Source organism: Schistocerca piceifrons, chromosome 7 (genome assembly GCF_021461385.2).
Source record: "Schistocerca piceifrons isolate TAMUIC-IGC-003096 chromosome 7, iqSchPice1.1, whole genome shotgun sequence".
In the NCBI taxonomy this organism is placed as follows: domain Eukaryota; kingdom Metazoa; phylum Arthropoda; class Insecta; order Orthoptera; family Acrididae; genus Schistocerca; species Schistocerca piceifrons.
In genome coordinates, this window is record NC_060144.1 from 481,376,849 (window position 1) to 481,404,648 (window position 27,800).

A 27,800-nucleotide genomic window follows, 5' to 3' on the forward strand; every position below is an offset into this window, starting at 1 on the left:
TACACCGCGGTTGCGGTTTGCGTGGGATCCCTCATCTCCAAATTGGAGTCTTTCCCTTCACCACATCTACTTGAGGTCCCTTCAAGCACACCTCCATGGTGTACACCTTGGCCAAAGCTTCATCTGGAATTTTTGCGTGGCCTTAAGGACTCCATTAATCCAACCGCTCTCCGCTGTCACTTTGTCTCAATTCTTGACATGTTCTGGGGCTCTGAAGTTGTTTACACCGACAGCTTGATGGCTGATGGTAATATTGGCTTTGCCTATGCCCGCTGAGGCCATATTGAACAGCGTTCCTTGCCTGCTGGCTGCAGAGGTTGTGGCCATATCTTATGCACTTCAGTACATCCGTTTCTTCTGTGTTCTGACTCCCTGGCCAGCTTACAAGCTATCAACCAAATCTAACCTCGCCATCCTTTGGTAGTGAACATCCAGGAGTCCATTTCTGCCCCGGAACAGTCCAGTCATTCAGTAGTGTTTGTGTGGACTTCAGGACACATCGTAATCCCAGGCAACGAACTTGCCGACAGGCTGGTCAAACAGGCTATGCAGAAACCGCTCCTGGTGATGGGCATCTCTGAAACTGACCTGCATTCTGTCTTACGCCACAAGTTTTTTGACTTTGGGAGACGGAGTGGTGTAACAGTATGCACAACAAACTACATGTCATTAAGGAGACTGCGAATGTGTGGAAGTCTTCCCTGTGGACTTCTCACAGGGAATCATTTGTCCTTTGTCGGCTCCCCATTGGCCATATGTGGCTCTCACATGGTTACGTCCTCTGTTGCGAGGATCCACCTCAGTGTCGCTGTGACTCCCAAATGGCAGTCGACCACCTCTTACTGGGCTGCCCACTTTTAGCCACTCTGTGATGAACTTTAACTTTCCCAGCACACTACCTTCGGTGTTGGGTGACAATGCCTCAACAGCAGCTTTAGTTTTGCGTTTTATTCATGAGAGTAGATTTTATCATTTGATCTGAGTTTTAGTGCATGTTCTTTGTCCACCTCTGTCCTCCACCGTACGACTTTTAGGATGGAGCCTTTAATGTGTTGCAAAGTGGCTGGCTTGATAATCTGCTTTATTGTTTTTTTTTTGTACTGTTTTGCCCATTGTAGTGTTTGTTGTTCTTCTGTTGTTCTTCTGGTTCTTCCTTTCTCCTGTTATTGTGCCGTATGTCTTCTTCATTTTCTTCTTTCCCTTGTGTAATTGCTCTACTGGGAACGAGGGACTGATGACCTTGCAGTTTAGTCCCTCCCCCCCCCCCTCTCCCCTCCCCTCCCCTCCCCTCCCCTCCCCCACTCCCTTTTAAACCAACTTTTCCTTATCCTTCCCCTTAATCTCATCATTAACCCTTTCTCAGCTGATGTGAAAGGCATGATAACAACTGTAAAAATGAAATATCTTGTTTGAGAATTATCGTGGAAACAGTGAAATTGCTAGTGATAAGCCAACATCTGTTTTAAATAAAAAATTCTATTCAATATAGTGATCTTATAACAACACAATACATAAAAATGTCTATTATTTAGGCGTAATACATAGTGACCTTCAAAGATAGTCGACACCCTGTTGCAGTACATAGGAACTCAGTAACTTCTTTTTTTATTAGCAATATTGAGGTTTTCTTATAATTTGGCATTGCTATTGTTTCCCAGAGAAAGAATGGGTTATGGAACAATAAATACTGTTTATCAAAATAATTAACTCCATTCTACATGTTGTATGCAGCCATTTAGTCATTTCATTGTAATTTTTACTGAAGAAGCTTATTAACTCACCTTGCAGCAGTTACCCTTCAGACTCAATGAATGTAAATTTCTTCTCTCTAAAAAGTACATTGTTGGTTTGTAGGCCTTCATCATTTTCCCTCCATTATTTACTAACATTGTAGCCAACATATAGAATTGCAGTATAGCCAACATATAAATGTATTTGACGTACACCAGCTTAAGGAATGACAGTCAAATTCAGTTATAAAATTATTGTTATTCCATTACTCCATTTATGTTATTCCATTACTGCAAGTGTGTCATTCCATTACCACTAAAAATATTGTTTATAATGAATATTTTTTTCTCTGCTGTGAGGCTGTTATCTATCTCATAAATCTGTATTTGCATGCCTATTTCAAGCTTTCTGTGAAATTGCATTGACCCTAAAAGACAAATTTCAGGCTTCTTTTCAGTAACAGAATGACAGGAGACAACAATAAAAAATAAATCAACCTGGGGACTTCACTAATTAAATAAAATCAATATAAGCTATCGAAATGGGTTGGTCATAGATACTTGTAAAGTTTTTGAGATATATTCTGTTAATAAATTACTTTACAGTGCATCATTGTAGTATTTTTGAAAACTAATTTCTTAGAGGGTCTATAAGCTGAAATTTTAGACAAGCTAAAAAACCATTCATTCAGTTCCAGCACTTCTTAAGATGAAAATGAAACTTCAAATTAAAAAATTTTGCATTTCATCCAACAGAACTGATAAGCAGATTTGTAATAAGAATATTTTTAGTTTTTAAGGTTTGTGTCCATGTTCTCATGGAACAGCCCCTTAAGTAAAAATGTCTATTAGATTTCCGTTCTGACAGCACTTGTTCTCATCAGTCAAGATTAGGTATTTTGTGTATGATAAATTTGTTAACAGTGCATCACTGTTTCTTTCTGATAGTGTGTTAATTCGTAGCAGTTCCAGTTTACATTAATGTATTCACATACTATGACAATATCCTGACAAATGGACAGGGAAGTGTGTATTATATTCAAATGCTGTTGTATGTTTCTTTTTATGTTATACATTCATCTCATTTTTGGGTGTATGGAATGAAAACTGAATTTGATCTAGTCTTCTCTGAGCCACTGCTAATGCTAGGCATTTTTCATAACTTATAAATGACATTTATGAGAATAACTCAATCATTATCCGCAAAGCAGTTATAAAATTTTATTGTAATCAAATAGGAAACTTACAAGGACATCATTTTTGGACACAGTCTCCTTGCGTTTCAACACACTTGGTCCATCATTGTACAAGCTTCCTGACGCTCTCATAAGAGAAGGTTCTTGGTTGAGCTACGAGCCAGGAATGCACTGCTTTTTTCACTGCTTCGTCCAAGGCAAATCGACGGCCCCTTAGTGCCTGTTTGAGTGGAACAAACAAGTGATAGTCAGAAGAGGCAAGATTGCGACTATATGGAGGATGATCCGGTACTTCAAATTTGAGTTTCTGGAGCGTTTTAACACTATGGGCAGCAATATGTGGACGAGCATTGTCGTGGAACAACACAACACCTTTTGACAGCAATCCTCATCGTTTGCTTCGAATTGCAGGCTTTAGCCTGGCAGTAGCATCTCACTGTAATGTACACTGTTTATTGTTGTGCCCCTTTCCCCATAATGTTCCAGTACTGGACCTTGTGCGTCCCAAAAAATCGTAAGCATCAGTTTTCCTGCGAACGGTTGGGTCTTGAACTTTTTCTTGCACGGCGGTGAATGTGGATGTTTCCATTCCATAGTCTGCTGTTTACTCTCCGGCTTGTGATGATGGATCCGTGTTTTGTCACCAGTAATGATCCTGTCTAAGAAGTTGTCCCCTTCGTTACCATTGCGATCCAAAAAGTTGTTGCAGATGTCCAAGCGCGTTTGTTTATGCAACTGTGTGAGTTGTTTTGGGACCCATCTTGCACAAACTTTATGAAATCCAAGTCCGTTGCGGATGATTTCGTAGGCATAACCTTGACTAATTTGCAGTCGATTTGCCACTTTGTCAATAGTTAATTGTCTAAGAGAACCATTTCACATGAATGCTCAATGGTTTCTCCATTTGTGGCGGTAAACGGTCATCCGGCCCCTCCATCGTGCGTAACTCTTGTGCTACCATTTTGGAATTTTTCAATCCATTTGTAGACACCCTGTTGTGGTGAAACAATGTTCCTGTACTGTACCTAAAGTCTTCGATGAATTTCGGTCCCTGATATGCTTTCCGACCACAAAAAATGGATCACTGAACATTCTCTTCTTTGGTGCAAGTAGACAGCGGAGCAGCCTTGGTTAACAGCATGGCAGCAATAACAAAACTAACCTAGCAGCTTGAAAATTGCAAAGATGTAACAACAAATAAAGCATGTGTCATCAACGTAAAATCACAGTACTACCAAAATAAACAAAAATACAACTAAATTATAGATAATAATTGATTTACTCTCATAGAAGATAGTTGTGACGATTTCTGTCACTTCTCGGAAGATTTCTGTCACTTCTCATTGAGTTGAAGGCAAAGTCAATGAGAAGTGCTAGAAATCTTTGTGACTGTCATGCAAATGTCATTGATAAAGTTATGAAAAAAAAAAACAGCATCAACTGTGGCTCAGAGAACCATCTGAAAAAGTGGATGAATGCTTATTTTTCTGCTTATTTGATTAATAGTATAAGATAAGATGTAGAATTTTGTACATCATATAATAATTTAAGCCTGCTGTCTACATAACATTTTTAGAAAATGTTAGTGTTGTAGTAGGACTATATGTTTCTCATCTTTTCCTGTACAATCAGTATGTTTTTCAGGTACTTTCACACAGAGCTCACAACAGTATGTTGATTAGTACCTGTTATACAGTGCATAAATAACCAAAAATTTGTTGACTTTCACAGAGAGAAGAATGGAGTCAGATTCTAGTGACTCAAGTGATGACTATGACAGTGATTATTCTGAAAGCTCAGCAGGTGATTCAAGTATGGGCAGTGGACATAGCAGTGAAGATGAACAGAACAGGGGGAGTTCCTCAGGAATGGCTATAGATGCATCTAATCCTGAAGAAGCTGCAGATGAAGAAGAAGAAGAAGATGATGATCTTGTGAAAGCTATAAAACGTGAAAAGGAAAAAGTTAGAGAACATCCTCCAGACATACAGTGTGAGGATTATGTAGTTGATATTTCGTTTCACCCTCAAGAAAACATATTAGCTGCAGGAAGTATAACGGGTGATGTTCTACTGTAAGTAATATTTCAGCATTACTGTTAGATAATGATTGTATTCTGTGCAGAATTCACTCTTTTATGCTGAATAAGACAGTGATATGTACTATTCACGGACTTGTCATGTAAAAATAAATTTATTTGTGCACACAACATAACAGTTAATTACAAGTAATCATAATTGCAAGACTGCTAAAATTGTCTACATCAATACCTTGTTTTTAGCTCAGAGACAGTGAGGAGAATCAAAGAGTTTACACAGCACACATGAATTATTTAGCAGATGATTCACTATCCACATCACTCCCCACTCCTCCCCCCCCCCCCCCCCCAATCCGCCACCCTCACCCCATGTGTCAACAGTCTTTGGGGCTGAAACGTATTCTGCACCCAAAATGTGCCAAAATGTGTAGATGGTGGCAGTGGAAGACTAGGTGGGCCCAGTGTCCTCGTAGAGCTAGTCATAGATGGCATCTAGGTGTTAGCTCAGGTGAAGGGCAGCTTGAGTCAGTGAATGGCTATTGTGACAGAGGAAACATTGATATTAACGTCAAAACTTTTGTTGTGACATGCTAATAATACTCTATGGACCATCATGTGGTGGTCAGAGAGGTTTTCGAATAGCAGCATGCTCGATGAAAGCCTGTGTGCATGACTTTAAGGCACAGAAAATGAATAGTCAATGGGTAAAATGTTCTTTGAAATCACACGACAGAGCTTGTAGGTCTGTGAATGAAGATGTTGCACATAATCTGAGCCTGCAATTACATTGTTGGTAAACAGCTCTCACCAAGTGACGTGGCACATTGCTTAGCACACTGGACTCTCATTCAGGAGGAATAAGGTTGAAACCCACGTCCGGCCATCCTGATTTAGGTTTTCTGTGGTTTCCCTAAATCACTTAAGGCAAATGCTGGTATGGTTCTTTTGAAAGGCCACAGCTGACTTCCTTACCTACCCTTCCCTAACCTGATGGGACCGATGACCTTGCTGTTTGGTCTCCTCCCCCAAATCAACCAACCAACCAAACAGCTCTCCCGGTAGTCAAATTGTCCGCCTGTACACTAATTCAACTGTTATTACATTGGGATCTCCTTTGAAGGCCTAGTAGAAAATAGGTAGACTTTCAGCCCAGTGCTCTGTGGCATGGTATCTGATGGAGGACTTAAATTGCTTACGAAGCCATTCCACAAAACCATTAGCAGCGAGATGGTAGATGCAGGGTTAAATACGGTTCATGCTGAACAATGCTGAGTGCTTTGAAGAGGTATTACTCGATTTGCTTGCCCTGATTGGTAATGACACGGGGAGGAACAGTGAAGCGTAGGATTAACTCATGGAAGAAGGTTGTGGCTACAGTTACTGTTGTTGTGTCTTTCGGAGGCTAGAGTTCAGGCCAACAGGAAAATGGTCAGCTGCTGTGGAACAATATTGGGAACCTTCTGATGGTGGCAAAGGTCCAATGATGTTGATGGGAACATGTCCAAAGCGTTGACTTGGAGAGGCAGGGGTACCGAGTGGAGCCGTTATGGGCTGAGTTACTTTGTTGAGAACTTAGAGACATGTTAACGTGGTTTAGCATGTCTCCAAGTTTAGATGAACCTTCAAAAATTTCATTGAGAGGTGCTGCCAAACAATGCTTGATTACACACAAAAGTCTATGAAAGTATTTTAAGCCCAAGAAATGATGTAATTCTCATACTGTAGTGGGCTGGGGAAGCTGAAGAATACCTTCCACTCTGGCTTAAGGTGGCAGTTTTCCTTGTGCATTGATAAGGTACCGTAGGAATTTTACTTCCATTGCTTTGAAGAAACATTTTTGCTGATTAATCACTAAACCAAGTTCTTGTAGTATAGTGAATAGTTGCTGTAGATCTGCTAGATGCTCTTCCATTTTCTTCTAAGGAACTGTATAGAGTAGGGGCCCTGCTACTATTTCAAGGGTGACTGGCGTTCTACGGATCGGAGCGTGGAATGTCAGATCCCTTAATCGGGCAGGTAGGTTAGAAAATTTAAAAAGGGAAATGGATAGGTTGAACTTAGATATAGTGGGAATTAGTGAAGTTCGGTGGCAGGAGGAACAAGACTTCTGGTCAGGTGACTACAGGGTTATAAACACAAAATCAAATAGGGGTAATGCAGGAGTAGGTTTAATAATGAATAGGAAAATAGGAATGCGGGTAAGCTACTACAAACAGCATAGTGAACGCATTATTGTGGCCAAGATAGACACGAAGCCCACACCTACTACAGTAGTACAAGTTTATATGCCAACTAGCTCTGCAGATGACGAAGAAATTGAAGAAATGTATGATGAAATAAAAGAAATTATTCAGATTGTGAAGGGAGACGAAAATTTAATAGTCATGGGCGACTGGAGTTTGAGTGTAGGAAAAGGGAGAGAAGGAAACATAGTAGGTGAATATGGATTGGGAGACAGAAATGAAAGAGGAAGCCGCCTGGTAGAATTTTGCACAGAGCCCAACATAATCATAACTAACACTTGGTTTAAGAATCATGAAAGAAGGTTGTATACATGGAAGAACCCTGGAGATACTAAAAGGTATCAGATAGATTATATAATGGTAAGACAGAGATTTAGGAACCAGGTTTTAAATTGTAAGACATTTCCAGGGGCAGATGTGGACTCTGACCACAATCTATTGGTTATGACCTGTAGATTAAAACTGAAGAAACTGCAAAAAGGTGGGAATTTAAGGAGATGGGACCTGGATAAACTAAAAGAACCAGAGGTTGTACAGAGATTCAGGGAGAGCATAAGGGAGCAATTGACAGGAATGGGGGAAATAAATACAGTAGAAGAAGAATGGGTAGCTTTGAGGGATGAAGTAGTGAAGGCAGCAGAGGATCAAGTAGGTAAAAAGACGAGGGCTAGTAGAAATCCTTGGGTAACAGAAGAAATATTGAATTTAATTGATGAAAGGAGAAAATATAAAAATGCAGTAAGTGAAACAGGCAAAAAGGAATACAAACGTCTCAAAAATGAGATCGACAGGAAGTGCAAAATGGCTAAGCAGGGATGGCTAGAGGACAAATGTAAGGATGTAGAGGCCTATCTCACTAGGGGTAAGATAGATACTGCCTACAGGAAAATTAAAGAGACCTTTGGAGATAAGAGAACGACTTGTATGAATATCAAGAACTCAAATGGAATCCCAGTTCTAAGCAAAGAAGGGAAAGCAGAAAGGTGGAAGGAGTATATAGAGGGTCTATACAAGGGCGATGTACTTGAGGACAATATTATGGAAATGGAAGAGGATGTAGATGAAGATGAAATGGGAGATACGATACTGCGTGAAGAGTTTGACAGAGCACTGAAAGACCTGAGTCGAAACAAGGCCCCCGGAGTAGACAATATTCCATTGGAACTACTGACGGCCGTAGGAGAGCCAGTCCTGACAAAACTCTACCATCTGGTGAACAAGATGTATGAAACAGGCGAAATACCCTCAGACTTCAAGAAGAATATAATAATTCCAATCCCAAAGAAAGCAGGTGTTGACAGATGTGAAAATTACCGAACTATCAGCTTAATAAGTCACAGCTGCATAATACTAACACGAATTCTTTACAGACGAATGGAAAAACTGGTAGAAGCCAACCTCGGGGAAGATCAGTTTGGATTCCGTAGAAATATTGGAACACGTGAGGCAATACTGACCTTACGACTTATCTTAGTAGAAAGATTAAGGAAAGGCAAACCTACGTTTCTAGCATTTGTAAACTTAGTGAAAGCTTTTGACAATGTTGACTGGAATACTCTCTTTCAAATTCTAAAGGTGGCAGGGGTAAAATACAGGGAGCGAAAGGCTATTTACAATTTGTACAGAAACCAGATGGCAGTTATAAGAGTCGAGGGGCATGAAAGGGAAGCAGTGGTTGGGAAGGGAGTAAGACAGGGTTGTAGCCTCTCCCCGATGTTGTTCAATCTGTATATTGAGCAAGCAGTAAGGGAAACAAAAGAAAAATTCGGGGTAGGTATTAAAATTCATGGAGAAGAAATAAAAACTTTGAGGTTCGCCGATGACATTGTAATTCTGTCAGAGACAGCAAAGGACTTGGAAGAGCAGTTGAATGGAATGGACAGTGTCTTGAAAGGAGGATATAAGATGAACATCAACAAAAGCAAAACAAGGATAATGGAATGTAGTCTAATTAAGTCGGGTGATGCTGAGGGAATTAGATTAGGAAATGAGGCACTTAAAGTAGTAAAGGAGTTTTGCTATTTGGGGAGCAAGATAAGTGATGATGGTCGAAGTAGAGAGGATATAAAATGTAGGCTGGCAATGGCAAGGAAAGCGTTTCTGAAGAAGAGAAATTTGTTAACATCCAGTATTGATTTAAGTGTCAGGAAGTCATTTCTGAAAGTATTCGTATGGAGTGTAGCCATGTATGGAAGTGAAACATGGACGATAAATAGTTTGGACAAGAAGAGAATAGAAGCTTTCGAAATGTGGTGCTACAGAAGAATGCTGAAGATTAGATGGGTAGATCACATAACTAATGAGGAGGTATTGAATAGGATTGGAGAGGAGAGAAGTTTGTGGCACAACTTGACCAGAAGAAGGGATCAGTTGGTAGGACATGTTCTGAGGCATCAAGGGATCACCAATTTAGTATTGGAGGGCAGCGTGGAGGGTAAAAATCGTAGAGGGAGACCAAGAGATGAATACACTAAGCAGATTCAGAAGGATGTAGGTTGCAGTAGGTACGGGGAGATGAAAAAGCTTGCACAGGATAGAGTAGCATGGAGAGTTGCATCAAACCAGTCTCAGGACTGAAGACCACAACAACAACAACAACAACAACAACATATCCCTTGTGCTAACATATAAGTTTTGTTTTGTGACCTTTAGTTTTTCCAGATGCAGATGATAAAGCTGTGAATGAACTGGCTGTCCTGGGTGTAGTAGTGTTGTGTGTCTTACTGGTAATGGAGTAGGCAATGGACTTGTGACTTCAGGATACTGATGAAGCAATTTTTTTGTATGGTGAATCATCTGCAATCACTTTGATGCCAGCGTGGTTGGTATGGCATAGGTACCTATTACTAGCTGTGTTGTAGAACCAAACAGGACTCAATCGTCCCCCCAGGGGGCTCATCGCTCTTTGGTGAGTATGTGCTTGGTGACCACGGCCCCCCAGCCCTTGCAGCACCACTTTTCTTTTAGTGCTGCTTGTCTCCTCTTCTTCTGTCGCTTTCCCTCCTCTTGGGAAGATGTCTCGTGCCTCCATGGGCTCTTGAAACTCATTTGTGTTTGTTTACTTGCCGGACTCTTCTCTCCTGTACTGCCCTTTTCCTGGACTGCCCTCCTTTTTCTCCGCTGTGGCGTTTGAGGCCATCCTTTCTTTCTTATCTCTTCTTCTCCTCCCTTCGTGTGGCTGACGGCCATCCACGCGTTTAACGTGTAGCAGGAGACTGGGTAAAGGGTATTTCCCAGCCCCGGGTTGGCATGTAGGGCCTGCACATACCCCCTGGTACAGGCCATGCCCAGGGAGGGGTGATTACCTGAGCTCTTACCTTCTCCTCTGTCGATTGGTCCCTCTGTCTGTCGTTCGGGAGGTGTGACCTGAGGTGTGGACAGTCACCTAAGGCAAGCGGCTCCCCTTTGGAGGGCCCTTGCTGGAAGGAGCACGCCATTGGAGACACTGGCAATCATGGGTTACTTCTTCCCAATGACTGATTTTCCTTCTCTTTCTCCGAGTCTTTCACATAAAAGAAAGTGGAATGAGGCTCCTGCCTCAATGTCTCTTCCTGTCGCACCTCGATATCTAGTGGTCTCACATTTAGAAAAAAACCAGACTTTTGCTTCTGTAAACCCCTTTGTTATACAGAAAGGTGTGGATGGCATCACCAGCCCTGTGAAGCCATGCTTTTGTCTCTGCAAGGGGACGCTGCTTTTGTAAATTGATAGTGCTCTCCAGGCCCAGAAACTACTCAAGGCCTAAATCCTCCACGAATATCCTATAAAAGTGGAGGCTCACAAGACACTTAACTCGTTCCGCAGTGTTATCTACACCTGGCTGTTGGATGGCTTGACAGAGGATGAAAGAACTAATTATCTATTGGAACAGGGCGTTACTGCTGTTCGTTGAGTTATGAAGAAGGAAGATAAAGGCAGGCTATGAAGTCATCTCTGTGCGCCCTTACATTCCCAATCTGTTGAGGTGTAAAAAATGCCACCAGTTCAATCATACTAGCACGTCATGTAAAAACGCGGCCAAATGTGTCACTTGTAGCAGGGATGCACACGAGGGCGCCTCTCCACCTCCTTCCCCCCCACTGCATTAATTGTCATGGAAAACATGCTGCTTCTTCTCATTCTTGTCCCGTCTATCAAGATAAGCGTGCTGTCCAGGAGCTAATGGTGAAGGAGAAGGTACCTTTTCCTGTTGCCCGGGAACTGTTGGCAAGTCGTAAACCGAATGTCCCTTCGTCTGGAAGCTACAGCACCGTGTTAGCCTCTCCCCGACCCACAAAAAACATGGCTACACACACTTGTGTGAGATTTATCTTTACCAGGCTTAGGTAGGGGAACAATAATAGCTTCACGCCAAAGCATGGGAAATACACCATCAGTCCAAATCCGGTTGTAGGTATTGAGGAGAAAGCATCTTCCCACAGGAGGTGGATTGTATGGGGCCCAGGAGCAGAAGACCTGGATGATAGGAGAGCACGTTCGAGATCCCTCATAGTAAAAGGAGGATTGTAGCATTCTCGATTCAAAGAGAGAAAAGAAATTGCACGAGCTTCCTCCACCGGTTTCCGAGGAAGGAAGGTGGAGCTTGAAACCTCCGCAAACTACTGGCCCAAAGCGTTGGAAACATCTACAGGGTCGACTATGACGTTTCCCGCCACAGTCAGACCAGGGATTGGGGAGTGGGCGGTAGTCCCAGAAAGCTGGCGCAGGCCACCCCAAACGAGAGAGGACGGAGTAAAACTGTTGAACGAGCTGGTGAAGGAAACCCAGCATGCTTTCTTGCTTTCCTTATAGTGCGACGGCACTGCGCACGTAGTTACTTGTAGCAGATGCAGTCCATTAACATAGGATGACGGTGAAAGACGCGAAGCACATGTCGTCGGGCACAAATTGCATTGCCGCACTGCACGGTCCACCTAGGGACCGGGACCCGACGGGGAGAAGTAGTAGTACGAGGGATAGAGGATTCGACAGCCAAGAGAATAACATCCATGAGTTGCTCGACCTGATATCACAGCTGGGAAACGGCTGTTTGTCAAACACTGCCAAGGAGGAATATAGCCTCCAGTCAGCAAGAGAGAATTTCCAATGAGTGAGCCACTGTGGTGGGGTATGATTGTACAGGTGAGTGACACAAGGGAAGTGGTCACTCGAGTAAGTATCTGAAAGAGTACACCACTCAAGAGGTCAAGTGAGCTGGGCAGAGCAGATCGAGAGGTCTAATTAGGAATAAGTGTGTGTGGAATCAGAGAGAAACATGGCTTCGCTGGTGGTAAGGCACACAAGATTAAGATGATCTCCCAAAAGAGAACCTCTCAGGCAGGCGGCAGGCAAGCTCCAAAGAGGATGATGGGCATTGGTATCACAGTTCAGTTTGATGCCGGCAAAGTCGCCTCGCCCTCAAGCTGACCCTCTGTCTCCCACTTCCTGGGCAGTAAATTCTGCTACCTGTTCTTCGCTCTCACCGGCGAAGACGGTTGCAACGCAGCCAGCGAACCGTCAGTTCAAAAAGGATTATTCCCAGGAAGATTTCTTGCGTGCCTCGAGTTCGCAGCCGTCTGGCTATTCTGCCAATTGTCAAGTCAAAACAATCATCCATAGGCAGACAGTCTTTTCCCTCTCCGACTCGTTGAACCTCTTTGACTCGTCGGTCCTTTTCAACTGACCAACACTGAGGAAGCTCCGTTGATCCCGCTGAGTTGATGGATGAAGATCCTCCACCTGTGGATTCCAGTGGCCGTCCTTCCTCGACAGCTCGCCCTAAGCGGCCATTTAGGTGACTTTCTTCTTCATTCTCCAGTGTTCCTAAATTTTATGGTCCTTTTACAGTGGAATATCCATGGCCTTCAGTATAACAGGGCAGACCTCCAGCTGCTCCTGTGATTGCAATGTCCACTTGTAGTCTGTCTCCAAGAAACCAAGCTACGTCCTCAAGACCATTTTGCTCTCTCCCATTTTACTTCGCTCCGGATGGACCTTTCCCTTACAGTGGGGATTCCTGCTCACGGTAGGGTCATGCTGCTTCTACGAGATGATGTTTGTCATTGTCCTATCCCCTTGCACACCCACCTCCAAGCAGTTGCTGCCCATGTTTTCCTTCCTGAATTTACCTTTTCCCTCTGCACCATTTATATCTGTTCGTCTTCTGCTGTCACTAGGGCAGACCTGATGCAGCTTGTTGCTCAGCTTCCTCCACCCTTTCTGCTCCTCGGTGACACCAATGCCCATCATCCTCTTTGGGGCTCGCCTGCCACCTGCCCGAGAGGTTCTCTTTTGGGAGATCTTCTTAATCATCTTAATCTTGTGTGCCTTAACACCAGCGAAGCCATGTTTCTCTCTGATTCCACGCACACTTATTCCCAATCTTTCCTTCCTTCGTCAGAAACAGGTGGAGGAGGCTCGTGCAATCTTTTTTCTCTCTTTGAATCGAGAATGCTACAATACTCCTTTTACTTTGAGGGATCTCGAACGCGTCCTCTCCTCATCCGGGTCTTCTGCTCCTGGGCCTGATACAATCCACGTCCTCATGCTGCAGAATCTTCCTCCTGTGGGAAGACACTTTCTCCTTGATACCTACAACCCTATTTGGACTGATGGGCTATTTCCCACACTTTGGTGTGAAGCTATTATTGTTCCCCTACCTAAGCCTGGTAAAGATAAATCTCTTCCTTCCAGCTATCGTCCAATTTCCCTTACCAGCAGCATTTGTAAGGTGATGGAATGCATGATCAATGGTCAGTTAGTGTGGTGGCTGGAGTCACACCATCTTCTCACTAATACTTAGTGTGGGTTCCGAAAGCGCCGCTCAGCGGTTGATCATCTCGTCACCCTTTCGACGTTCATCATGAATAATTTTCTGCAGAAGCGACAAACAGTGGCTGTATTCTTTGATTTTTTAGAAAGCCTATGATACCTGTTGGCAGACAGAAATTCTACATACTATGCAAGCATTGGGCCTTCGCGATCGTCTTCCCACTTTCATCCAGAAATTTTCACAGACCGAGTTTTCTGAGGACGTGTGGATTCCTCCTTATCCCACACCTTTTCCCAGGAGAATGGGGTGCCTCAGGGCTCCATACTGAGTGTCGTCCTCTTTGCCATAGCCATCAACCCAATTATGGACTGCCTTCCAGCTGGCATTTCTGGCTCTATTTTCATTGACGACTTTGCTATTTATTGCAGCTCCCAGCAGATGTGTCTCCTGCAACACTGTCTTCAGCATTGTCTGGACCGTCTCTATTCATGGAGTGTCACAAATGGTTTCCTCTTTTCTACTACCAAGTCTGTCTGCGTCAACTTCTGGCGGAACAAGGCTTTTCTTCCACTGCCCTTGCGACTGGGCCAAAATTCTCTCCCGTTTGTGGATGCAATGAAGTTATTAGGGCTTATGTTCGATAGGAAACTCAGTTGGTCTCCCCACATGTCCTACCTGGCTGCACGCTGCACCTGGTCCATCAGTGTCCTTCGTGTATTGAGTGGTACCTCTTGGGGAGCTGACCGGACTGTCCTCCTCCATCTCTGTCAATCCCTCCAAGTTGGATTATGGATGCATTGTCCACTCCTCTGCACGACTGTCTATCTTACGCCGTGTAAATACAGTACACTATTTGGGGATCCGTCTCACCACTGGTGCTTACTGTACTAGCCCAGTTGAGAGTCTCTTCGCAGAAGCCGGTGAACTACCACTGTCATACCGGCACGACATCCTACTCAGTAGGTATGCGTGATACGTGTGCTTTCTTCCATGCCAGGTCACCCAACCTTCGACCCCTTTTTTTTTTTTATGACATTCTTGACCGCCAATATGAGATGTACGTTTCTTCTCTGTGGCCTCCCGGCATCCGCTTTCATCACTTGCTTCAGCAGCTGCAGTTCACACTTGCTGCCACTTTCCGAATGGGCAAGAGCCCTTCACCACCTTGGCTTCAGGCACAGGTTTGTGTTCATTTTGACCTCAGCTCGTTGCCGAACGATTCCACTCCTGAGCTGACCTATCGCTGCAAATGTCTTGAACTTCGCTCACAACTTGCTGATAGCATATTTTTGTTCACTGGTGGTTCCAAATCTGCCCCTGGTGTTGGCTGTGCTTTTGTCATCGGGGATGATAAGTTTTGATACCGGCTTCTCAACCAGTGCACAATTTTTACTGCAGAGCTTTTTGCCCTCTATCAGGCTGTTCACTACGTCAGGAGGCACCGCCTCAGTTGCTGTGTTATCTGCTCTGACTCCCTCAGTGCCCTTCAGAGTGTGGATGATCCAGATCCAGTCCACCCCATCGTTCGACGGATCCAGGACTGCCTCCATTTGTTCCCGGATGGGGGAGCCCAAGTGACGTTCATGTGGGTTCCTGGCCATGTTGATGTGCCTGTGAATGATGCTGCTGATGCTACAGCCAAGGCCGCAGTCCATCTCTGTTGGCCCGCCTCTTACTCTGTTCCTTCGCGAGATATTTGTACTTTTATATATCAGCATATCGCGTCACTTTGGCATGACCATTGGTGCTCCCTTCATGGGAAGAAACTCAGAGAAGTCAAACCTCTCCCAACAGCCTGGTCGACTTCCTCCTGGCCGTCTTGCCATGAGGAAGTAATGTTAGCTCGGTTGTGAATAGGGCACTGCCACTTTAGTCACCGCCACTTGTTGAGTGGCGACCCTACACCCAGCTGTCCTTTCTGTAGCCAGCCATTAACAGTCAGACATTTCCTGATCCTCTGCCCCCATTTTAGCCACTTATGTCTTAGGGTCGGGCTGCCGCCCACTTTGCCAGACATTTTAGAGGATGATGTGCAAGCTGTGGCTCACGTTTTAAGTTTTTTAAAAATCAGTAATGTGACAAAAGAGATTTGATTTCTACCTGGTGACTGGTATCTTGTCGACATCTTTTAGATACTCTTCCGTAGCATCCTGACATTTTAGATTTGTTTTTTGTTCCTTTCTGTATTGGACTTTGAAACGGTTTTTTATCCTCGCGGACAATCTGTTCACATAGGGATTTTGAGGATAAGATTAGAATAACTACAGCATGCTCAGAGACATCCAATCAATCATTCTTCCTGTGCTCCATACATGAATGGAATGGGAAGAAATCCCAATAACTGGTGCAATGAGATGTACCTTCTGCCTAAACTTCACAGTGGTTTGCAGAGTATAGATGTAGATGTAGAACCATAAGTGTTAATGGAAAATTGATTCATAGTAAACAGGTGATGGCCATTGGTATTCCGAAGGCTAGAAGAAGGGTAAAGAGAGATCAGCACCTGTGTCAGTGCAGATTAGTAGAATTCTCTATTATAAACAGTCAGTGGCTGTCTCCCTGATGGATGAATGCTTGTTTCTGCTGCAAGTGTGTCACCATCATGACACAATTGTGGAATGCCGTAGTGCTGTGACTTGCTTAGACAGTTCAGCTATTTGTGCTTTAATGGTTCAAGAGAAGTCTGTTTTGACAGAGATGGTTGCAACAGTCTTTCATAGATTCATCTCAGCTATTCTATCAGCAGTTTGTTTGAGTGTGTCGAGGTCACCAGTGCGAACTGGGAGTGTTTTCTGTGCATCAACAGGAAAGCACAACTGACTAATATTCCACAGTATATCATCATTAAATGCGTTGACTGTCGGCATCCTAATGAATCTGTAAAAAAAAGTATATAAAAATATGTTTCTAGTGTAATGGTGGTTTTCCTCATTCCATCCCTTCCCTTAATATCATGGTTGTGGTGGCAGACTAATCAATAGCTAGTCTAAGGTTTTCAGTTAGATTGGAAGATGACAGTTTGCTTGTTAGTTGTCAGAGCAACTGAATGCGAATACAAACTATTGGTTTTGGTATCAGATTAATCTTTTGAATAGTCAGAGATGTAGGTTTAGTGCTGGTGACATTTGCATCATATTTAATACACATCATAATGGGAACACATGAACTTTGATTGTTGATTGGTTTAGTGCTGGTGACATTTGCATCATATTTAATACACATCATAATGGGAACACATGAACTTTGATTGTTGATTGGTTTAGCCATTCTTAATTTCAGGCAAATCTGTTGTTGCCAATACTGACTCCATATTTAATACCATTTTCATTATAAATATCTGAAATTGAAGGTAAATTATGTAACAGAGAAATCTACATGTATTGTGATGTATATTATGTACATATGCCATGCATGTAGGTGACAATTTATTCAAAGTTTTAAATGATACTCTAATGAACATACGGACGGACATAGGCTTATAGACTTTTAATGTAAATATATGTATGTAATATAAAGGGGGGGAAACATTATTATAAAAAAATCTCAAAAGTTCTTGGCCAGTGTGCTTCAGATTTTTACATCATACTGCAATGAATATTCAGCCAGACATAGGCTACATATGAGTGTTGAAACTTAAATAGTGGCAACTATTTATTCACAACCAGTACCAAAGAGTTACATGTTTGCACCTGTTACTGTTCTTCAAAGTAGTCACCAGCGTTGTGTAGAACCTGTTGCCAGCGATGTGGAAGGTGTACTATACCGTTTGGAGAGACTGTTCTGTTGATGGTGCGAATGGGGCGGTCTAAAGCTATGCTTACTCTCATGTACGACTGTGATGGTGTTATCCTAACGCATTACGTTCCTCCACGGCAGACCGTCAGTGCACGGTATTACTGTTCATTTTTGGAGCATCACATGCAACAAGCTTTGCGAAAGAAGCGGCAATGCTTTCTGGACAACCCACACATCATTTTGCACGAAAATGCGCGGGCGCATACAGCGCAAGCTGTTGCAGCTCTGTTCTGTCGGTGGGACTGGGAAGTACTGTACCATCCACCATACTCCCTGGACTTAATCCTTGTGACTTTGATTTTGATTCCGAAGATGAAGGAACCACTTCGTGGCATCTGCCTCAGAACTGTTGCAGAGATTCGACAGGCAGTATATTGCTCCATTCTTACCATCAACAGAACAGGCTCTGCTAACGGTATACTAAGCCTTCCACATCATTGGCAAAGGGTTCTACACAACGCTGGTGACTACATTGAAGGACAGTAACAGGTGCAAACATGTAACTCTTTTTGTAACGGTTGTGAATAAATAGTTGCCACTATGTAACTATGTAACAAGAAGTGCAAAATGGCTAAGAAGGGATGGCTAGAGGACAAATGTAAGGATGTAGAGGCGTATATCACTAGGGGTAAGATAGATATTGCCTACAGCAAAATTAAAGAGACCTTTGGAGAAAAGAGAACCACTTGCATGAATATCAAGAGCTCAGATGGAAACCCAGTTCTAAGCAAAGAAGGGAAAGCAGAAAGGTGGAAGGGAGTATATTGAGGGTCGATACAAGGGCAATGTTCTTGAGGACAATATTATGGAAATGGAAGAGGAGGTAGATGAAGATGAAATGGGAGATATGATACTGCATGAAGAGTTTGACAGAGCACTGAAAGACCTGAGCCGAAACAAGGCCCCAGGAGTAGGCAACATTCCATTAGAACTACTGATGGCCTTAGGAGAGCCAGTCCTAACAAAACTCTACCATCTGGTGAGCAGGATGTATGAGACAGGCGAAGTACCCTCAGACTTCGAGAAGAATATAATAATTCCAATCCCAAAGAAAGCAGGTGACAGATGTGAAAATTACCGAACTATCAGTTTAATAAGTCACAGCTGCAAAATACTAATGCGAATTCTTTACAGACGAATGGAAAAACTGGTAGAAGCCGACCTCGGGGAAGATCAGTTTGGATTCCGTAGAAATATTGGAACACGTGAGGCAATACTGACCTTACGACTTATCTTAGAAGAAAGATTAAGGAAAGGCAAACCTACGTTTGTAGCATTTGTAGACTTAGAGAAAGCTTTTGACAATGTTGACTGAAATACTCTCTTTCAGATTCTAAAGGTGGCAGGGGTAAAATACAGGGAGCGAAAGGCTATTTACAATTTGTACAGAAACCAGATGGCAGTTATAAAGAGTCGAGGGACATGAAAGGGAAGCAGTGGTTGGGAAAGGAGTGAGACAGGGTTGTAGCCTATCCGCGATGTTATTCAGTCTGTATATTGAGCAAGCAGTAAAGGAAACAAAAGAAAAATTCGGAGTAGGTATTAAAATCCATGGAGAAGAAATAAAACTTTGAGGTTCGCCGATGACATTGTAATTCTGTCAGAGACAGCTAAAGACCTGGAAGAGCAGTTGACCAACTTACTTCAGATTTGGACATACATAGGCCATATTTTTCAAATATATATAATACAGAAAGTGGAAACATTGTTACCAAAAAACCTCGAGAAGTACTTGACCAGTTTACTTTAAATTTTTGCCCGACATCCTAATGAACATTTTTACTGACAAAGGATACATATTTTTTTAAATATATGGGGTGATTATAATTAAACTTTCAAACAGCTGTAGAAATAACACCACTGGTCAGAACGATGTCAAATTGCAAAGAAATATTATTGTAGAAGGGGGAAAACATATGACGGAAGAAAAATAAATAGTTAACAAAATGTGGCAATAAATGGCACTGTAAGGTTCAGAATTTAATAGTGGTCAGTTACAAATGAATCATACAACAATGCCTAAGGTGTACATTTGACATACTGTACTACTTAATGTGCATGGGTGTACAGGTGTGATACTGTTAGTTATGTGAGCCCATCCACCACGGCAAGGTCACATCACATCGGATGTGAAAAATCGATTTTTAAGTGTCCTGAGGCCAAAAACTGCACAAAAAGCATCACTCACATCGGTTTTTAATTGTCCTGAGGCCAAAAACAACATAAAAAGCCTCAATGACATTGGTTCTTAATTATCCTGTGGCCACCAACCGCACTGGCGCAAAACATGTTCAACATGCTATCCACCGTTTTCTGCAACAAGTTGAAATTGAGAAACAGCATGCTCCACAACTGATTGAAGTGTTTCCGGGGTCACGTTCAGAATGTGTTGCGCAATGTGTGCCTTCAATGCAGCTAAGTTTGCAGTCAGAACACTGAACACAACATCTTTCACATTGCTCCACAGCCAGAAGTCACACGGATTAAAATCAGGTGATTGGGATGGCCAGGCTGTAGGGAAATGGTGGCTGACAATTCTAGCATTTCTGAAATGGCGCTTTAGCAGCTGCTTACTGGATTTGCAATGTGCGGAGGTGCGCCATCTTGCGTAAAAATGGTCCCGTCCACACATGCACGCTGTTGGAGAGCTGGGATGACATGGTTGTGCAAAAAACACTCATAGCACTTACCAGTGACAGTACAGGTAACAGGACCAAAAGCACCTGTCTCTTCGAAAGAATATGGCCGTATGACAAATGATGCCGTAAACCCGTACCCCACAGTGACGTTTTCAAGATGAAGTGGTACTGGTTGATTTGCTTGTGGATTTTGCCCATATTCGACAATTCTGTGTATTGACATATCCTGTCAGGTGGAAGTGGGCTTCATCTGTCCACAAAACCTTCCATGCGAGCAAGAAATTCTAAAGCAAAGGTCTCTCTTATTGGCAGATCAACAGGAAGCAACTCGTGCACATGGGTAATTTTGAATCAGTAGCAAAGGAGTATGTTTCGTAGCATTTTATGCACCGTGCTCACAGGTATCTCCAGTGTTCAGGCAATTCTCCATGCACTACATGTTTGTACGCCACCACTCGTCTCCTCCTGCATTGCTGTGGCTACTGCTGCCACTGATGTTGAATCAATTTCTTTCGTCCCTCTACCAGGTTGCACACCAAAAGAACCCGTCTTTTCGAATTTCCGAATCATTTTCTCCAGACCCACGGGAGTCATCGGACCAATGCCTTTTTCCCAACGCTTCAATGTTAGGAACTTCCGCAGAGTGACGTGTGCACAGTCATCATTTTTGTAATACTGCTTTACAAGAGAGTGCGATCCTGCATTGAGACAGTCACGGCGAACGTCGCAGATGCGAAAGGAAGAAAAACCGTGTACTCTGCGTGTTTATACCAACTTCAATGGGTCGTGTGCATGACAAGTGTTTTCATTTATGTATTCTGACACATACAGCGCCAATCTATTGATCAATGTTCATACTATTTTTTTTTTTCTTCTGCCGTACGTTTTCCCCCTTCTTCAATATTATTCTGTTGCAAGTTGACGTCATTCTGACCAGTGGTGTTATTTCTATAGCGCTTTGAAAGTTTAACTTTAATTGTAATCACCCTGTATATATTGTATTAGTATATACATAATATATTAAGGAGAAATGTTGTTATCAAAAATCTTGAAACGTTCTTCATCAGTTACGTGCAATTTTTAGAGCACACTGTAATAAACATTCATAAAGACATAAGCTATAAATTTCTTTAGAAAACAATGTACAGGTTTTCTGATAAAACCAACTGTGGGAAATAAAATACTATGCTGTGCTCTGCCGTGAATATGCGTGGTTTTGCTTTCTTTCTTTTTGCCTTTCTTGCAGTTTTAACAAAGATAGTAGGGCATTTCAACCATTAGAGAACTTGTTTCTCCCGTACATATTGTTCCTCCCGTACATATTGTTCCTCATTATATATATATATTTTTAAACAAAAATTGTATACGCAACAATGTGCTGTTATGTTTTCTTCCTTGCAGTCGATTTTCACAGGAAAGAGGAAAGTTGTAGTTGTTGCTTATTGGCTTATTATTAGAAAATTATTATGGAATCTGAATTTCCAAAAACAATAACCGAGGCTCAAGGTCAGAGAGAGAGGGGGAGGGGTAGATGGATACAGGTTGGGGGGGGGGGGGGGGGAGGAAATGGACTGAGAGGGGGAAGGAAGAGGTGGACAGAGAGGGTAACTAGATGGACAGAGAGCGTGTGGGGGAGGATATAAATAGGGAATGTGTGGGGAAAGGATGGACAGAGAGTGTACGGGGAAGGAGTTGAACAGAGATGAGAGTCAGGTGGGAGATGAACAGAGTTGGTGTAGGTGGTGATGGACAGAGGTAAAAAGGAGGATGAGGAAATCCAACTCCCAAACAAGTTTAGCAATTGTGAAGCATTGCTGGGTTAGGTTGTACACTAGAAAACATTTTTCTAGTTAAGGAGGAATTTGTCCTATCTTCATTGAACCATCGCCAGTGTTCAAACCATTGTTTCCATTCAATACTGGAGGGAGCCTAACCATCACCAGTGTTCAAACTATTGTTTTCGTTCAATACTGGAGGGAGCCATAATGTAACTTTTGCTTAGAAGGGTGTGGAAGCTCAAAAACTAAGAGATAATAGTGTGGATGGATATGTGCGTGTGTGCGAGTGTATACCTGTCCTTTTTTCCCCCTAAGGTAAGTCTTTCCGCTCCCGGGATTGGAATGACTCCTTACCCTCTCCCTTAAAACCCACTTCCTTTCGTCTTCCCCTCTCCTTCCCTCTTTCCTGATGAGGCAACAGTTTGTTGCGAAAGCTTGAATTTTGTGTGTATGTTTGTGTTTGTTTGTGTGTCTATCGACCTGCCAGCGCTTTTGTTCGGTAAGTCACCTCATCTTTGTTTTTATATATAAACTAAGAGATTATGTATATATCATCTTTTTAAATATACTTGTGGTGGTGACCGGTTGTCAGCTCTCATTTTTGTATACAACAAAGGTTTAAGATATCATCTGTGTAGAACACAGTGGCTTGTGAAGTGTAAGTGTCAATTTTTTCACACTTACAACATTTATTATGCTTGTTATTGAAGACTCTTTTAATGTAATGTTTGATGACTTTTAGTTATTACTTTGGGCATATTTCCATGTAATGATATTTTTTCCATAGGTACAAGTACACCAATGAGAATGTTGAAGTATCTGAGACATGTGAATTGCATACTAAAGGATGCAGAAGTATTCAGTTTAGTGAAGATGGAAACACAATATTTTCTTGTTCGAAAGACAAGTCTATAGTACTTACTGATGTGAAAAGTGCAAAAATGAAAAAATTTTATGACAATGCTCATGAGTAAGTAGTTTTATGGTGGTATTATGAGCATGCATCATGAAATATAGTTGTACAATTTGTAATATTTATGTTCATGTACTGTTTTTCAGAGATGCACCATATTGTTTATATGTGATGGACGAAAACTTATTTGCTTCAGGAGATGAAAGTGGTACAGTGAAGGGTGAGTACAGTTACATTAAACATTTGAAATTTGGTGTATTATGACATACTTTCAGTTTAATTTTTGTTTTGAAAGAGGAACTGTAGAAATCGCTAAGAGATGTGTTAAATAGGTCAAGGATGGGAGTGAAAATAATATGCACCAACATCTACATAAACTGATCTAGAGAAACCAAAATTTGGATGACTGGGAGAGCTGATGAGCAAATTCATGTCCAAACACTTCTCAGTGTTCAAAACATAGCTCCACCTCATTTTGCAGATGCTTCATTCTGTATTGTGATGACTTACTTTCATGTTCCTAGACAAGTATTTATCATTATACAGAGTCCGTCAGAAAAATGTATACGCTCTTTGTCAGGCTCTATCGTGATATCGATATTGTTGTTCGATTTGAGTTACGAGTGTGTTGTAGTATGTTCTTTGGCTCAACAGATGTTAGTCCTTTCATCTAGGTATTGAGAAAACAAGATGGCTGGAGCACGCTTGACATTTGAGCAATGAAAATTTATTGTAAAGTGGCTTTTCAAGTTTGATAATGCCATTGAAATGCCACGTCAGTGGAGGCATGAGTTTGAAACAGAATTGCCAACCCGCCTAGCAATTAAACGCATCATTGAGAAGAAACTTCCTGGCAGATTAAAACTGTGTGCCCGACCAAGACTCGAACTCAGGATCTTTGCCTTTCGCGGGCAAGTGCTCTACCATCTGAGCTGCCGAAGCACGACTCACGCCCGGTACTCACAGCTTTACTTCTGCCAGTACCTAGTCTCCTACCTTCCAAACTTTACAGAAGCTCTCATTCTGGAAACATCCCCCAGGCTGTGGCTAAGCCATGTCTCCGCTATATCCTTTCTTTCAGGAGTGCTAGTTCTGCAAGGTTCGCAGGAGAGCTTCTGTAAAGTTTGGAAGGTAGGAGACGAGGTACTGGCAGAAGTAAAGCTGTGAGTACCGGGCGTGAGTCGTGCTCTACCAACTGAGCTACCGAAGCACGACTCACGCCCGGTACTCACAGCTTTACATCTGCCAGTATCTCGTCTCCTACCCTCCAAACTTTACAGAAGCTCTCCTGTTTGGAAGGTAGGAGACGAGATACTGGCAGATGTAAAGCTGTGAGTACCGGGCGTGAGTCGTGCTTCGGTAGCTCAGTTGGTAGAGCACTTGCCCGCGAAAGGCAAAGGTCTCGAGTTCGAGTCTCGGTCGGGCACACAGTTTTAATCTGCCAGGAAGTTTAATATCAGCACACACTCCGCTGCAGAGTGAAAATCTCATTCTGGGAACTGCATTATGATGAGGTACATCTAATGGGGTCTTTTGGATGGCCGAGTAAAATGTTATTGCATCCATTTGCCATTAAGATGGGATGCGTGGGCGGTAGTTTCGGGTAGTTCAGAATGTGGAACACGGAAAACTTAGTTTTACCATTTATATATAAAGATGGTGCGACAATGCATTACGCGCGTCTGATAACCCGTCATCACTGTGTCGAAAGCAATACATGTTCGCAACTGGGCGGTATCAGATTGCTCTGTGTAGCCAGTGGCTGTGTACACGCCACGTCGTGCGACTCAGATTCCATTTCCCGTCAGCATTCCGCGTGATGAGCACACAGTGCGGCGGCTCTCCCACTGTGCGCTACTGCCGTACAATTCTGCCGTTACAATCACCCTCTCTCATGAAAACGAGCTACCGAAGATTGCTCGAGACGACCTCCTGGACGTCATGCGTTTGTCTCGCCAATGGCGGCGTTGGGGGGCACTTCAACATTTATTCTGTTTGTAGACACAGTGACGATGGGCACTGATGAGCGGGTTTTCAGGACAACAATTTCATACATTACATAGGCTGTACACACAGGAGACATCAACAAAAGCACAAAGAACGCAACACTGACAATCAAATATGAATTAGCATTATTGGAAGATTAAATAGACTTAATTTTAGTTGCTACTTCTAAGAAATTTAACTCATTATTAGTATTTATTACACTTTCATGGATATCCGCAATTAAATTGTCATCCTCGGGTAAGCTGGACAGAGAATGATTTGCATAGGTTAGTAAGTATGATTCATTGTAATAAACAGGTGCTAAAATCTTCTGATAATCAGCTGACAAATGGTCAATCTTCTTCCAAATTTTGTTCTTTAATTCAATTTCATTTTCAGCTCCTTGTTTCAATGTTTCAATATCACTACAAGAATCTGTTTCCATGAATGCTACATCTGCTGCTTCATTTGGAATCGGTATTACATCATCTTTACTTATGCCCGACACTTCAGCAACCTTTGTTCCTCGTGGCAAAATTACATCTGTATTGCTCATATTCGTTATTGTTATTGGGACTCTCGCCACGATCGGCCTCACCATTGTAGCTACACCTATACTTCGGGCAACATAACAATGCATTGTGTCCAATAATTCACAGTTTTCCGACCGCTCAGTCAACAACAGAGCTCCTTTTCTGATCAGGGGAGACTTTACTTCAACATGGATTGTCTTCCTTGTTCCCTGAGGAACTTGCTGTGGCTGAGTAATTTGTACTTTGACTCGGAGGGTTCCAACTGATGCGTCGGTCGGGCTGATCGGTCCCTCGATGTCAGAATTTTGGCTCCTTTGAGTGCGACGTGAAGAATTATTTTCCAGGTTGTAATTGTTACGACCTAGTCTGATCCTTCCTTCTGCGACAAATATCTCTGCCCCGTTATCAGATAAGAAATCAAATCAAAGTACACCATCGTAGCGCGTTTCATTATCAGAAACCACTTGCACCATTGCTGTGTATTTGTCCTGGCCTAGGCACAATTCTACATCAACTTCTCCATAGTTATGTAGTTTCCCACCGTTCAGCCCCCGCACATTAAACATTGGCGGTCTCAGCTTGTCTCTTTTGTCTACAGAACACCACATCAATGAGGTCTGTGCTCCTGTGTCGATCAATAATTTAATAATTTTTCCGCGATAAACAGCACCTATCACAAAGTCGCTATTGAATTGATTTTCAGGTGCACTAACAGGAATCACTGTCTCGGGCAAGGGGCAGACGCTGTGGTGGCACGTACGTCCCCGCACTCATTTAAAGATCTGCCAAGTTGTCTGCTGCTCACATTTGGTTTCTTTTTGTTGTGAAAGTTCCTCACTAAGTGACCCTGTATCCCACAGTTGTGGCAGGTCCCATTCTCCTTACAGTCCTTGCGCTTGTGACTGGGCCTATTGCATCGGTAACATTCCACGTTTGAGTTGAACACGCAATGTTCTTTTTTTTGCGTGACATTTTTGCATCTCAATTCTTCGACAAAACCAACAGCTGCCTCTACTGCTTCTTGAAATCTTTTACAGCGTGCGAGTCTTACTGCTTTGTTTACTTCTTCCCCCATACAACCCATGGATGAATGTGTCAAGTGCTCTCTGATTGGCATCAAAAAGCTGGATCCGGTTTTCATTTTCGTCCTCTACAAGCTCGTAAGTCTGAGCATTTATGTTTCGGATTCTATCAGCGAATTGCTTGATAGATTCGTCACACCGTATGCACAAACTATGAAGTTGGAAGGAGAAACAGCCTTGGTCGTATTGTTTTTGTTTTATTATCCGCAACAATTGTTAGGCCTAACAATTTTAATTGTATCTTACAGCACTGACGATGGTCACTAAGTGACCGAAAATCGATTTTGCGGATAATAAAACAAAAAAAATACGACCAAGGCTGTTTCTCCTTCCAATTATATCCATTATCTGGTCGTGGTGCACAGAACACTCCATGGAGTTGCCAATCAACTATGAAGTTGTTCACGGCAGAATCTGGCTGCATTTTTGCGTTTGAACCTCTGAACCACTACCGTTTTAAAATCATTGTAAACTTCTGTTTTCACGCAAATCGGCTCCGTGCTAATGAAATCTTGTGCGGCTCCTTGGAGTCTCAATTTAGCAACTGCTAGCTTATCTGAATCAGACCACGAACCCAAGAGTTTCGAGTTTCCGAAAAAATACTTTCACATCTTCCTCAGGTTTTTCAATGAACACTGGTACAGGTGGCAACAGTCATGAACTGGCTTAAACCACTCACCTCATTCTGCAGCATTGTTACATCATGTACTTTATTACTTGCTTTCTCACCATGATGGATTATACAACATTTTGAGGGAAGTATTTTTGATTTAGAACCCAGTACCACATCACATGATGAAGAATTTGGGCAGGAACTGCAGGATAACACTTAAATATTCTTATGCTCGTTGGTGTTGCCACCTGTGATAGGTTCTCTGGGGAAGTGCATACTTGGTGTAGTGTTATGAATCGAAATGAAAATAAAAACACCAAGCTAATTTGAAAAGTTATTCTGTGTCTTTTATATGTCATTAATACAAAAGAATCGTATGTTTTCAAAACCATATCCACAGAGCATCAACAAAACGTTTTGCTGTTATATTATTCCTTGTCCCAAGTCAGAGACCACACAATGCATAATTTATATGGAACAAATAATGTGGAGAAAGTCTCAGA

At 42.5% G+C, this 27,800-nt stretch overlaps 1 protein-coding gene across 2 annotated transcripts in view; it reads left to right on the forward strand.

The window, feature by feature from the left end:
* Positions 1 to 27,800, forward strand: part of LOC124804875 (WD repeat-containing protein 55 homolog) — a 52,919-nt gene that overhangs the window by 16,532 nt on the left and 8,587 nt on the right. For both annotated transcript variants that reach the window (XM_047265241.1, XM_047265239.1), the window contains exons 2-4: positions 4,658 to 5,000; positions 22,958 to 23,140; positions 23,230 to 23,303. In XM_047265241.1, coding sequence (XP_047121197.1) covers positions 4,666 to 5,000; positions 22,958 to 23,140; positions 23,230 to 23,303 — 592 coding nt within the window. In that variant the 5' untranslated portion in view covers positions 4,658 to 4,665. The remainder of the gene's footprint in view (positions 1 to 4,657; positions 5,001 to 22,957; positions 23,141 to 23,229; positions 23,304 to 27,800) is intronic.